The following is a 10,782-nucleotide window of genomic DNA, read 5'->3' on the forward strand; positions in this document are numbered from 1 at the left end:
TCGGAGCTTTGCTACGCAATTTATTTCAGTAGGAAGTCATGGCTTGAGAAACAGTGCGTCAAATTGCAGTCAAATGCAGTCTCGGTTCAAAGAGGAACATCCGAAATGGGAAGAGCGCGTCTTCAAAATACTTTTGAAAAAGTAAAAGAAGGAAGGAAGGCTTTGCTTGATTTCGTCATGTTCTCATTGGCGTTTGAAATGCAAATTCAAATCCCAAACGCGCTTGAGTTTGAGCCTTTACGTCGAGGTTCGTAAAAAAACGGAGACAGAATGGGGTACATTTCTTTGAAAAAGGCTGAGAGGAAGCAAACATCGGAATGGCTTTGATGGTACAAAAGAGGCACGGTTCAAGAACTTGGCGGCGTTCAAGCGGAAACTTGCGGCCACTCGGGCGGCGAGTGGACGTCGGATGGGTTCAGAAATCCTCCTCGTCGTCGTCATCGTCGTAGTAGCGATTTCGCTTGATCATTTCCTCCACGCTGAGCGGCTCGGGCTCTGGCTTTGGCTCGGCGGCTTCTCGGACCTCGTCCCGCGCCGAGCGGCTGACCCCGGCCTCTTCCTCCTGAGCGCAAGGGTCGGGTTTCGCCTTTTCTTCTTCCTGGTCTTTGTCCTCCGCTCGAGGCGGACCCAAAGCACCGACCTCGGCGGCGAGTTGGCGCTTCCACCCGTCTTCTCCCTTCACCTGGTCTCGACCTCCTTTCTCCGGCACGCCTGGGCCCTCCCCCTCTGACACGCGGTCACCCTCCTCTCCAAAGCCGCCGCCGACATCCCCGCAGCTGTCCTCTGCGCGGTCCGGCAACGGGCCGTCGGGCTGCGGCTCCGTGCTCGGCGGTTCCTCGGAAGCTTGTTCTGCCGGCGTGAAGGGCATGCGGCGCTCCTTCGAGGAGCTCCTCGGGAAGCGGGAAGCTTCACCGGCTCGTTCGGGCGGCGAGGAGTCGGCGGCGGCGACGGCATCGTCCTCCGGGGGCCACTTGGCTCGGACGGGCTTGCAGCTGGGGTCCGCCGGCGTCGCGGCTCCGCCGCGGCTGCCGTCGCCCTGCGTTCGCGGCGGCCAGGAGATTTTCAGCCTGCGCGCATCCGACGGCCTGCGGCTTTTCTCCTGGGTTCCTTGTCCCAGGGCCTCCATGGTGGCGGTCAGGACGTTGACCTTGGCCAGCGGGGAGTCCTCCACGCCGGGGCCGGCGGAAGGCGGGCTCTCCGAGCCCCGCGGCGAAGGCGTGGGCGTCGATGGGGAGGCCGTCTCCCCCGCCTCGCCTTTGCTTTCCCACAACTCCTTGTGGGGCCGGTGGCCGAAGCCCTCGTCGTAGTTGCCCTTGGCCTTGAAGAGCTGGCAGAAGTGCGGCTTGCAATACACGCTGTTGTGCAGGGACGCGTAGTTGACCAAACTGGATGGCAAGAAAGGGCGCACGAGCTCAACAATTTGAAGCCGCTCTTCACAGTACTCAACCTGACTGCAAAGGAAGCCACTGAACCCGCTCACAAGTGGTCATGCGGCTAGCAGCGGAGTTCCCTGAAAACAACCGCTTGGAACCACCCTCACGATACCGCAAACTGCCGAGTCAAAACAGCGCAATGTCCGCTCTCGAGCATCTGCTTACAACCTTGGAGACTCGAGCCGTCGCCTTCTAATTCTCGGTCAAGATGTCAAGCTGAACATACTCGCCTGACAAAAAGGACTTTTTTTTTTCTTCGGCGTCATCTTGTGGCGTCGAAGGAGCGTTGCGGAGCGAGCGCAACAACAAAAGACGTTTTCGACGCTAGCCGAGAGGAGGTTCCGCAGGAAAAACAAACGGGTGAAAATACAAAGCGGCACAAGAAATCACAACTCGTCCAAACATAGCCCTGAAATACGACTCGAAGATTACGAGTGAATCCGATAAAAAGGTCTTTTCGACCTTTGTGGAGTCGGCGGACAGCACTCGCAAAAGGCTCGCGGCGCGTTTGGCTTTCAAGTCAAACGTCAAACGCGCAATGACCTTCATTTGATCTCCTCCAAACGAGTCCGTTCCATTCAGGACCGTGTTGCGGAAGAACAAGTGGCACTGCCGTTTCCGAGAGATGGGAATCACTTCACCCCCCCTCGGGTCATCTCTCAACTTGTGGAGGACAATCGACTCTGGAACCGTACGTGGATTCGATTCGATTTGATGTGGCGCGCCGGCAGCTTTTGTCAAGTTTTGTTCCTGGTTAGCGCTCTGCAAAAGCCCAAGCTATACAACCCCCCCCCCCCCCCCCAAAACAAAGTCCTCCATATCGGCCACGGATAGATGCTCACCTGAGTTTGGTGTTGCAGTGACAGCAGCGGAAGCAAGCGCTGTGGAAGATCTGACGATTGGCCACCAGCCTCTCCAGAGGATACACCGTCTTGCGGCAGGACACGCAGGCGTCCCGAACGGCCAGACGGAAACTCTGCTCGGGATATCCAAGAAGATGCGCCTGAGTGGGAGCGCGGGGCGTCGGCGCGCGCGGAGGCGCGCACCACTCACCTTTGGGCTTTTGGCCACAGAGCAGCAAGCGGCGTTGCCGGCACCCAGACCTGTGGCGGCAAATCCACATTTCAACAACAGGGGGTGCCCTCGAGCATCCGTTCCTTCCGCCTTTTCACGAATCCCAACTCAATTTTTCCAGAGAAGGGAAAAGACTGAGTCACGTCACGGTACCCTTGTGCGGTCGTAGCACCCAACGACGGCTGTGCGACGATGTGCAGAGTTATGGAGCGCAGATAACGTCATCGGCGGTGCAGTACAATTCGATGACGGTCGTGCAATTAGCGCAGATAATCGTTGCGCCAATTTTCAAGTGGCCACAGGCAGTAACTTTTGGTGTGCGATCGTACAGAAAGCCCTTGAGCGCTTGAAAGTGTCTGGAGCAGTCAAACGTAGATGGATGAGAATTGTTGGAGCTCCAATGATCAACGCGAGAGGTAATTCTGTTCCGCGGGGGTGTGCGACAACGCAAAGAGCCACGAGAGATTTGGGTTACTGTTTCTGGAGTTCATGGCGAGCGGGGAGAAGCCGCTTGATCGCCTGCCGGTTTTGCCTGAGTAGCTGGAAAAGGCGGTGGGGTTCCGTGCCCTTGTCTGGGTTCTTGCGTTGTGCAAGTCCTCCAGAGTGGTTAGGGCGGTGCCAATGATTTGGTTGTTTTTCGCCGCAAGTGAAACCGAAACATTCCTTCTCGGGAAGAGCTCAGGGTGGCGCCATTTTTATGAATATTTCATTCAAGATCATTCTGTTGAATCATTATTGATTGATTTATAATTTGTTTTCACCATTTTATCAGTGTAGGAATACGTTACCATTGTTGTCGGCGTTGAAACTTTTTCTGTTGTTTGGCAACTCGGCTTCTGGACTCTGGCATAAAATAAAAACAACTTGCATCACATGGTCATAAACCTCCACATAACTCCGTGAAGGCCGAGCTCACCGCGTCCAGGGAGAAGGGTGGGACGTTCTCCTTCTGCTTGCCACCAAATGTTTTTTGCAGATCGTTCTGAGAGTGATCGATAACTAATATTGCTGCTTTTTTTGTTGTTGTTTTCTGGGGCGGTGGAACAAGTAGAGTACTCACATTGACCGGGGAGGCGTCCTGCTTGGAGATGGCAGCTTGGTAGAGGGCCATCCTGTCTCGGAGAGGAGTCGACTCTGCGAAACTTCCGTCTGACGCAAAAACAAGACGCCGCATTATTCCGGGTCCTTGTTTTGTGGTCAAACCGTTAGCCTGCAAAATTGTGGCCAATTTTGTCGAGCGGACAGTTTTCCCCTTTCAAAATGAGAATCTCTTGAGAACGCTTGCAATGGTCTTTCTCAAAGATTGTCCAATGGAATGTTGTCTCTGACCTACTCGCCTTCAAAAATTAGAAGAGGGAGTCCACAGGGCGCAATTGTAGGACTACTTAGCTTTCGTCTATAGGTCAACGACATCTACGGTATGTTGTGTAAGACCCCGAAAGAGGGCCGAGTATCCCACCTCTGGGGTTAGGGTTCAAAGCTCCTTTTGGTACCGCTGGCAAAAGGCCCGATATTACACGCTTCTCGCCGGCTGCTGTGAGCAAGCACCCGAGCCAGGGATATCGCACCCTCAGAGGCAGCGCCGGAGCAAAAAGTCAGGCTTCAAAAGGGACTGGCTCCCCATAGCATATCGAGGTCCGCGCTGTTTTATGCGGCACACGACAGCCGTGTGCCGGTTGGTCGCGTGAAAGCGCGGCGGCTGCAACAGCTCATCGCCCGTCAAACGTACCACCGCCTATTTTGACAAGTGATTCATCGTTTTTGGAGGCACGGTTGAACTCGCCGCGCCTCGGAATTTCAGCCTCTCAACCGTAAATAGAAGAGTAAACGTTTGCAAAACATGGGCTTGGACTTTTGACAAGAATTCTGATGACGGTACGAAGCGAGCCAAACGAAATCATCGCATTTTCTGCACCCTCACGTTGATTTACCACAATCTTTTGGAAAAATATCCGTTTTCGTTCCAATCCAAAATGAAATCATTGACCATTCGAGAAATTGTGAGTGGCAGCCCTTCGCCGTGTTCCGTCTCAAAGCGGAATCGACGTCACGGCTCTCAAGCGCCCGTGTTCTGTGTCGACCAGACCCCGTCGCATGCATTCGGGTTTTGCCGCAGAGTACATACCCCCCAGAAGTTGCTCCATGCCGGCCGTATCGCCACCGTTTCCGCCGCTCGACTGCTCTCGAGGCACCTGCAAAGAAAACGAAACGGGAGCCAATCAAACGCGAGCCATTAGAGAGGGTGCACCGCACCGCACCGCACTGCACTGTGGCGCGCGCGCTCAAAGCCGCCGTTCGCTGGCCGCGCGTCTTTGTTGCCCCGCCATGCTAATCCGCTTAATGAGCTCAGCGAGGCCGGCAGACGAGCCGTCTGATCAGCCGGAGACAAAACACGCCCCGCCCGTGACGTGTCTGCGCATTCTCATTGAAATCATTCACGCCCACCGGGGTTGGAAGGCAATTGTTCTCTTGCTTGATTTCGCCTCTATTTACCCAGTCAACGAATGTCTGGAGATCGACATTGATACGTGACTGGGCTCGGGAGTGTCTACTTTATGAATAGAACCTTTATTTATCCGGCGAAGACGACGGATTCTCCTTTGCGATGCCAAGCTGACTGCAGACCATCGTCAAAGCAAATCCAAACCGTACACGGTGTGCAACATGCGAGCCGCTCGTTTCCCACGTCCAAAATAAATCGCGTCACGCCACGCGGTGAATTCAAGTTTCATCATATGCCGTAACAGGTGCAATCCGCCCACACCCACAACCGACACTTTCAACGATATTAGAATGAATGAGGGGAGTTTTTCTATTGGGTTTTTTATTTGTTTGTTTGGGCATAGTGATCCTGAAAATGAATACGACGATTGAGCAAAAGTCGTGCCAACTTTTGGGGGGGTGGCCATTTTGCTACTTGCCGTCAACTGAAAACGGCAGCGCCGATCCTCGGGGCTCCGCTAAATGCCAATCGCGGCTCACCTGCTTGTTGAGTTTGCTTACGCTGCGCGCTGGCTGAGCCCAAATCAAACTCACGAATGTCCCGAATGAACCCAAGCCTTTCAAGTTGGAATCGTTTTGAACTATAAAGGTAAAAGTTCAACTCCGAACAGCTCCGTTTATTGTCGGGAGCTTTTATTTTTTTCCTTGTGGAAAATGGGGGGCAGCATCGGATCATTCGGAGGTTTAAGCCTTGAATTGGTGGAGAAAAAAGGGCAGCCGTTTGGTTGTATTTGTTGCCAAAGTTTGGCAGGGTACGAGACAAGCGGAGACGTAGAAAGCGTGCGAAAGCGGGCCCGCTTGACGCCCAAAGCGGCGCCATTCGAATGGATCAATCGCCCCTGCTGGATTCGGTTCTGCGGGCCGAGGCGGCGGCTAAGAAGCGGCACCGGCAGATGTTGCCGGGTGTAGCCCAGACACACGAGGAGGGGGTGTAAACATTTGGCCCGCCCCATGTCAACGTGCACGGGGGCTCAAACGGGGGGGGGGGGGGGGGGTCTCAGCAGGCCAGACAAAGAATCTGCTGCTAATCTGGATCCCTTCAAAGCAGCAATGCAAAGGACACAGTCTGCGGCTCACACGCGAGCAAACGACGACAACAGCCTCGCCTCACATTTGGCCTTTCACAAGCAAAGCGAAAGAAGGAAAGCCTTTGCCTCTGCACAAGCGACAACGTTTGGCCCCAAAGAGCCACTTGTTCATCTGCGAAGGCCACTTTGAGAGGAGGCAGCTCTCACAAGCTCAACCGCAAAGTACTTTGAAAGAAAACGCAAACAAAAGCACCCGCGTATAACTACCTCTCCCGTGAAGAGAAACGACGACCGAGGGGCAAGAAGAAGCCGGCGCGGATGCGTTGAGGCCACGCGGCGCTCGGCTCGGAGGTGCAGACGGTGTGGGCCGGCCCAGACTGGCTCGTGACGCGAGAGGGTATGAGGCGAAGGGGAGAGGGAGAGGGAGCGGGAGCGGGTGCAGCTGGGGAAAGGGGGGGGGGGGTCCTCGCGCTGGATTGGTAGCGCTGTCAAAAGGGAAGGAGGGCGATTGAAGGAACGTCATCGGGAGGCCCTGGAGGAGGCCAAACGGGAGCAAGCAATTTGCGTCCGCGAGCTGCTGTGGAATCGCCGCGACCGGGGTTGCGTGACTCAAGACCATCTCTACGACTTGAGGCATGAACTGCGTCCATGACGTGACGACTTTGACTTCTTGCCTTTTGAACATTTGCACAGTCCAGGGAGCGTGCCATTTGTGTTCTTTGAAAACTCACAAACACGTAGGCTCCATCGCACCTCTAAGGAGAAGACGCTCAAACGTCAACGACAGTGAATGTGAGTCGCGCGTCATCACGTAGCCCGGCAACCTTCCGTCAGTGTCGCGGCTCAAACGTGAATAACACGATGACGGCTAACGTTCCGTGATGAGCCGCGCCGTCGGCGGAGGTGGCGGCGAACCTTCGCCTGCCCGACCGCCGGGCAACTCCGGATGATGCCGCGGGACTGAAAGTTGAGGCCTCCGCCACCTCGCGGCGCCGAGTTGACCTAGCGAGGCCGGCGCATGCATTCGGCAGCGGCCGGCGTATTTGGTACCTGGGCCGAGGGACGAGCCATCGTTCGCGCAATTGGTTGCCTCGGCGTAGGAGGTGACGTTTGAGATCCGGGAGAGAACTCAAGCCACTTCACCGGTCGCATTTTCTCACAATCGGTTGACAAATAGGCTCCCCGCCCGTTTGGCGCCACTCCCGGCGGAAGGTCAACCCAAAACATTATTTATAAAGAAGGAGCCCGTCAGTCTTCTCCTTCAATACTTGGCCGACTTAATAGCGCCACGAGCTTGCCATTGGGGAAACCGTCCATACCGTCGAAGAAGGGCACGTAAGCGCATCATTTTAGCACAGATCCTTTGCATCAAGCGTATTTAGGGTTAGATGTGTTTGGCTTGTCCAATCTTGCTGCGCCCGACCAATCGCAGACCCCGGGCGCCTCGGAGGGGCCGACATCTGAGTGAGGAAAAAGCAACGGGACGGCCACAGACTGGAAAGCAAATGAACAGAATCGACCGCGAGGGCTTTCTTCATCAGATTTCCATGCAACAAATATGAACATTTGGCCGGTCAATGTCGGCCATTGCTTGCCGCCGTTTAGGGAAGTGGGGGGGGGGGGGGGGCCTTCTCTGGACTTACAAACCACGCGAGAACGATGCCCTCCATTTTGGTTCTGTTGTCAGAAAAAGATGGTGTGAAATATTTTGCACACGAGAACTAATTTGCCAGGCTTTCTTTGCCTTGTCATTGAATTGTGTCTGCTTCCAAACAATCCCAAATACTGTCGCCCTCACTACAAACTATTGCTTTGCACATTGAAGAAAAAAAAAGGAACCAAATATTTCTTTTCTGTGTGTGTGTGTGTATAAAGCGTATATATATATATATATATATATATATATATATATATATATACACAGATACACACACACATGCTGCATACAGTATATACACACACCACACACTATACGGCGACCCGGTGGTCGAGTGGTTGCCGTTTGCATGTTCTCCCCGTTCCTGCGTGGCTTTTCTCGGGGTAGGCCGCTTTCCTCACACATTCCAAAAACGTGCGTGGCAGTTTAATGGATCGCTGGAAATTGTGAGCGCGAATGCTCGTTTGTCCACGCGTGCCTTGCGATTGGGTGGCAACCGGTTAAGGGCGGGCCCCGCCCGCTGCCCGAAGACGGACGGGATAGGCTCCGGCACGCCCGTAACCCTCGTAAGGAGAAGCGCTTTGGAATTTATTTACGCTCTCCGCGATCGGGGTTTTTCCCGGGTCCAAAATTGCGTGGCGGCCGCCCCCCGGCCGGCCCGGCGGACCTCGCTCCGCACAGCGTAAAGCTCCGGTCGCGCCGATTGACGTCTCTCTTCGGATTTTAACTGTGGCCGCGGCGTTGCGTTGCGCCACTGTGGGGGCGCCGTGCTCAGGAAAGAGCCTAGGCAGACTCCCGTATGCCTCCGTGTCCCACGCGTCAGGTGTCACCCCAAATCACACTGCGAATAGAAATATTGGAATGACGACGGTAACAAATCGAATGACATCATCAACAAGAAAAATAAGCCCCGGTCATGGCTACGACGGCGTTCTGAAAGCCAACTAATACGTCTTTGCTCTTCCCGGTCCGGCCCCGTCCTAATAGCGGGGAAAAAAGTCAATGGGCGCAATGGAAGTTGGCCCACGTCCACACAAAAACATTTGAGACGCCACTGAAAAGAGTCCTTCCAATACGTCGATTAGAATGTGAAAAATATTCAAATTTGGGAAGGATAGAGCGAGGCATACATTGCTTGCGAGTCTGCCAGCAGACAAACCGAGCGCCATCCTCCCGCTTTCAAACACACGTGACTCGTGAGCATTTTGGCCAACTTTCTTGTCCAAGATGGCCTGATCCAATCAGGGTCTTCCATTTTTGTTTTGTTTTTTTGAACGGAGCGGAACGGACTTCCTGCATCCACTATTGCCGCAGAAATGATACAGATTTGCCCCTTGTGGGACTGCTAAAGCTGATCTTTTCTCGAGTTGACCTCGAGGCTATTATTCTGCCGTGCGAGTGACACTTTGGGGCATCGGCCCCCCCCCTTTGGGAACCCGTCAGCTGAGGGAAGGCCAGCCAGGGTTGAGCACAGCATGTGACGAGGAGCGTGACGCCCGCGAGGCTCTTTGACATCAAGCGAAGTTATTGACTCAACGCGTGACCGATCAGCTGGCTCTTCTCGCAGCGCGTAGAGCCAAAGGCAAACGTCCGGACTCGTTTTGAAATCGGAGCGGCCGGATCGAGCCGGACGTCGGGCAACTTGGTCGGAGCCCGTTGCCAATCCTCGTGGCGACGACTCACCTGCTCCGCCTCGCCCTTCTCGAAAATCATCTTCAGGTCATTGAGGGGAACGCTCGGTCTTTCCGGGCCGGGCGCCCCCTCGGCCGCTCTTTCCCGCTGCTCCGCAACTCCGCCGGCCTTCGCCTCCATCGCCGTCTGTTCCCGAGGGGCGGGACGGCCGCGCGCGCCGCCGACTCTGCGTCTCGCCGGTCCTCCCGCGGGCGTCCGGTGCTCTCCCGCTCCGCGACTCGCCGGCCGTTGATAGACAGGGCCGGGGCGTGGGGGGTGGCTGCCGCCGCGCCGCCGGATGGAGCTTCTTTCAAATGCTCAGGTCGTCACCGCGAAGCGATGAGTGCAGAGATTGCGCCACCTGCGGAGAGGAATAGTATGTTTGATGAGACGCAAAGGAACACGACGTCGCTCTAACTTGTCGCCGACCGGTTCGGCGCACTCGACAATGAGCACGAGAACGTCCGTCCTCAAGCTAAAACCGTTCGGCCGGAAACCAAAGACAATACGTCTCCTCTTCATCTGATCACAAGTTCACCCGGAATGAAGTACGTGAAGAGCTTTTGAGTTCTTGTGTTCGGGGAACTTCTGTGACCTGGCCGACAGTTTCTCTTTCTGAAACTTTGTCCCGGTTGGAGAATTCACTGCCCCACTCCCACTTTTTTTTTTTTTTGGCTGAACACAAGAAATACGAAAGTCATCATCAAACGAGACACGTCGAACGCAATAGATTGAAAAAACTTGGGCTAGATTTTCCCCGACGTGGACTCCGGAGCCACAACAAGGTTCCAGATGTGATGACTCACCATTTGGAGACATACAAAGAGCGATAGCAGCCGCCATTTAGATGTGAGCAGAGTTTAGACAATGAAGGCCACCGAGACAGGCTGAGGGAGGTTTGACCACTTTGAAACACAACTTAATGGCAAGCAAGTTTGTCAGAGGGGGAGGAGGGGGTATGGGGAGCAAAAAGCCAGCAGAGACAGGAAACCGCTGAGCAGAAATAGACAAAGAGCGATTCAGACAAGGGCGCGCTGGATGCGCTTTGAAAGTAGCGACCGAGAAAAAACTTCAAGTCAAAGAATAAGTCAAAACCTGAGAGGGGCTGGAGACCCGCCGGTCCGCTAGTGTCGACGAGCGTCGGCCGACCGGCAACAAATGCCGCAACGCGCTCCGGATGTGAGAGCCGGGCCCCAACGCCCCACGAGAGAAGCACAGAGAGAGAGAGAAGGAAGGAAGGAAGGAAGGGAACCAGGAATAAGGGAGGGACGCCAGGGGGCGGGGAAGATGAGAAAATCTGAAACAGAGGTGGTCAGTGAAGGAAAATAAGTCCAGGAAATGAGACGGGGGAGGGGAGCGGGTACTCCACATGCATTGCCATCCCGTCATCTCAAATCTCTTTTGCACCTTCTATCGG

The 10,782-nt window shown here is 54.8% G+C and overlaps 1 protein-coding gene across 1 annotated transcript; it reads right to left on the reverse strand.

The window, feature by feature from the left end:
- On the reverse strand, positions 1-10,553 carry LOC127595504 (LIM domain and actin-binding protein 1-like). The gene is made up of 9 exons (XM_052057048.1): positions 10,461-10,553; positions 9,378-9,726; positions 4,633-4,699; positions 3,568-3,656; positions 3,424-3,489; positions 3,296-3,350; positions 2,487-2,536; positions 2,276-2,409; positions 1-1,385 (listed from the first exon to the last, which is right to left on the reverse strand). Exons 2-9 carry the CDS (start codon positions 9,504-9,506, stop codon positions 416-418), a joined length of 1,560 nt encoding a protein of 519 aa, XP_051913008.1. The 5' UTR covers positions 9,507-9,726; positions 10,461-10,553; the 3' UTR covers positions 1-415.
- Between the last annotated feature and the right edge of the window lie 229 nt (positions 10,554-10,782).

Source organism: Hippocampus zosterae, chromosome 2 (genome assembly GCF_025434085.1).
Source record: "Hippocampus zosterae strain Florida chromosome 2, ASM2543408v3, whole genome shotgun sequence".
NCBI classification, from domain to species: domain Eukaryota; kingdom Metazoa; phylum Chordata; class Actinopteri; order Syngnathiformes; family Syngnathidae; genus Hippocampus; species Hippocampus zosterae.

What these genes read in the sequence shown, in the direction of transcription:
- LOC127595504 (XM_052057048.1), bottom strand. Translation starts at nt 9,506, where the DNA reads ATGGAGGCGAAGGCCGGCGGAGTTGCGGAGCAGCGGGAAAGAGCGGCC. An exon ending in CACCCTTCTCCCTGGACGCG is followed by an intron (nt 3,351 to 3,423) that starts GTGAGCTCGGCC and finishes ATTTTATGCCAG; the next exon opens with AGTCCAGAAGCCGAGTTGCC. An exon ending in TTTCAACGCCGACAACAATG is followed by an intron (nt 2,537 to 3,295) that starts GTAACGTATTCC and finishes TTGCCGCCACAG; the next exon opens with GTCTGGGTGCCGGCAACGCC.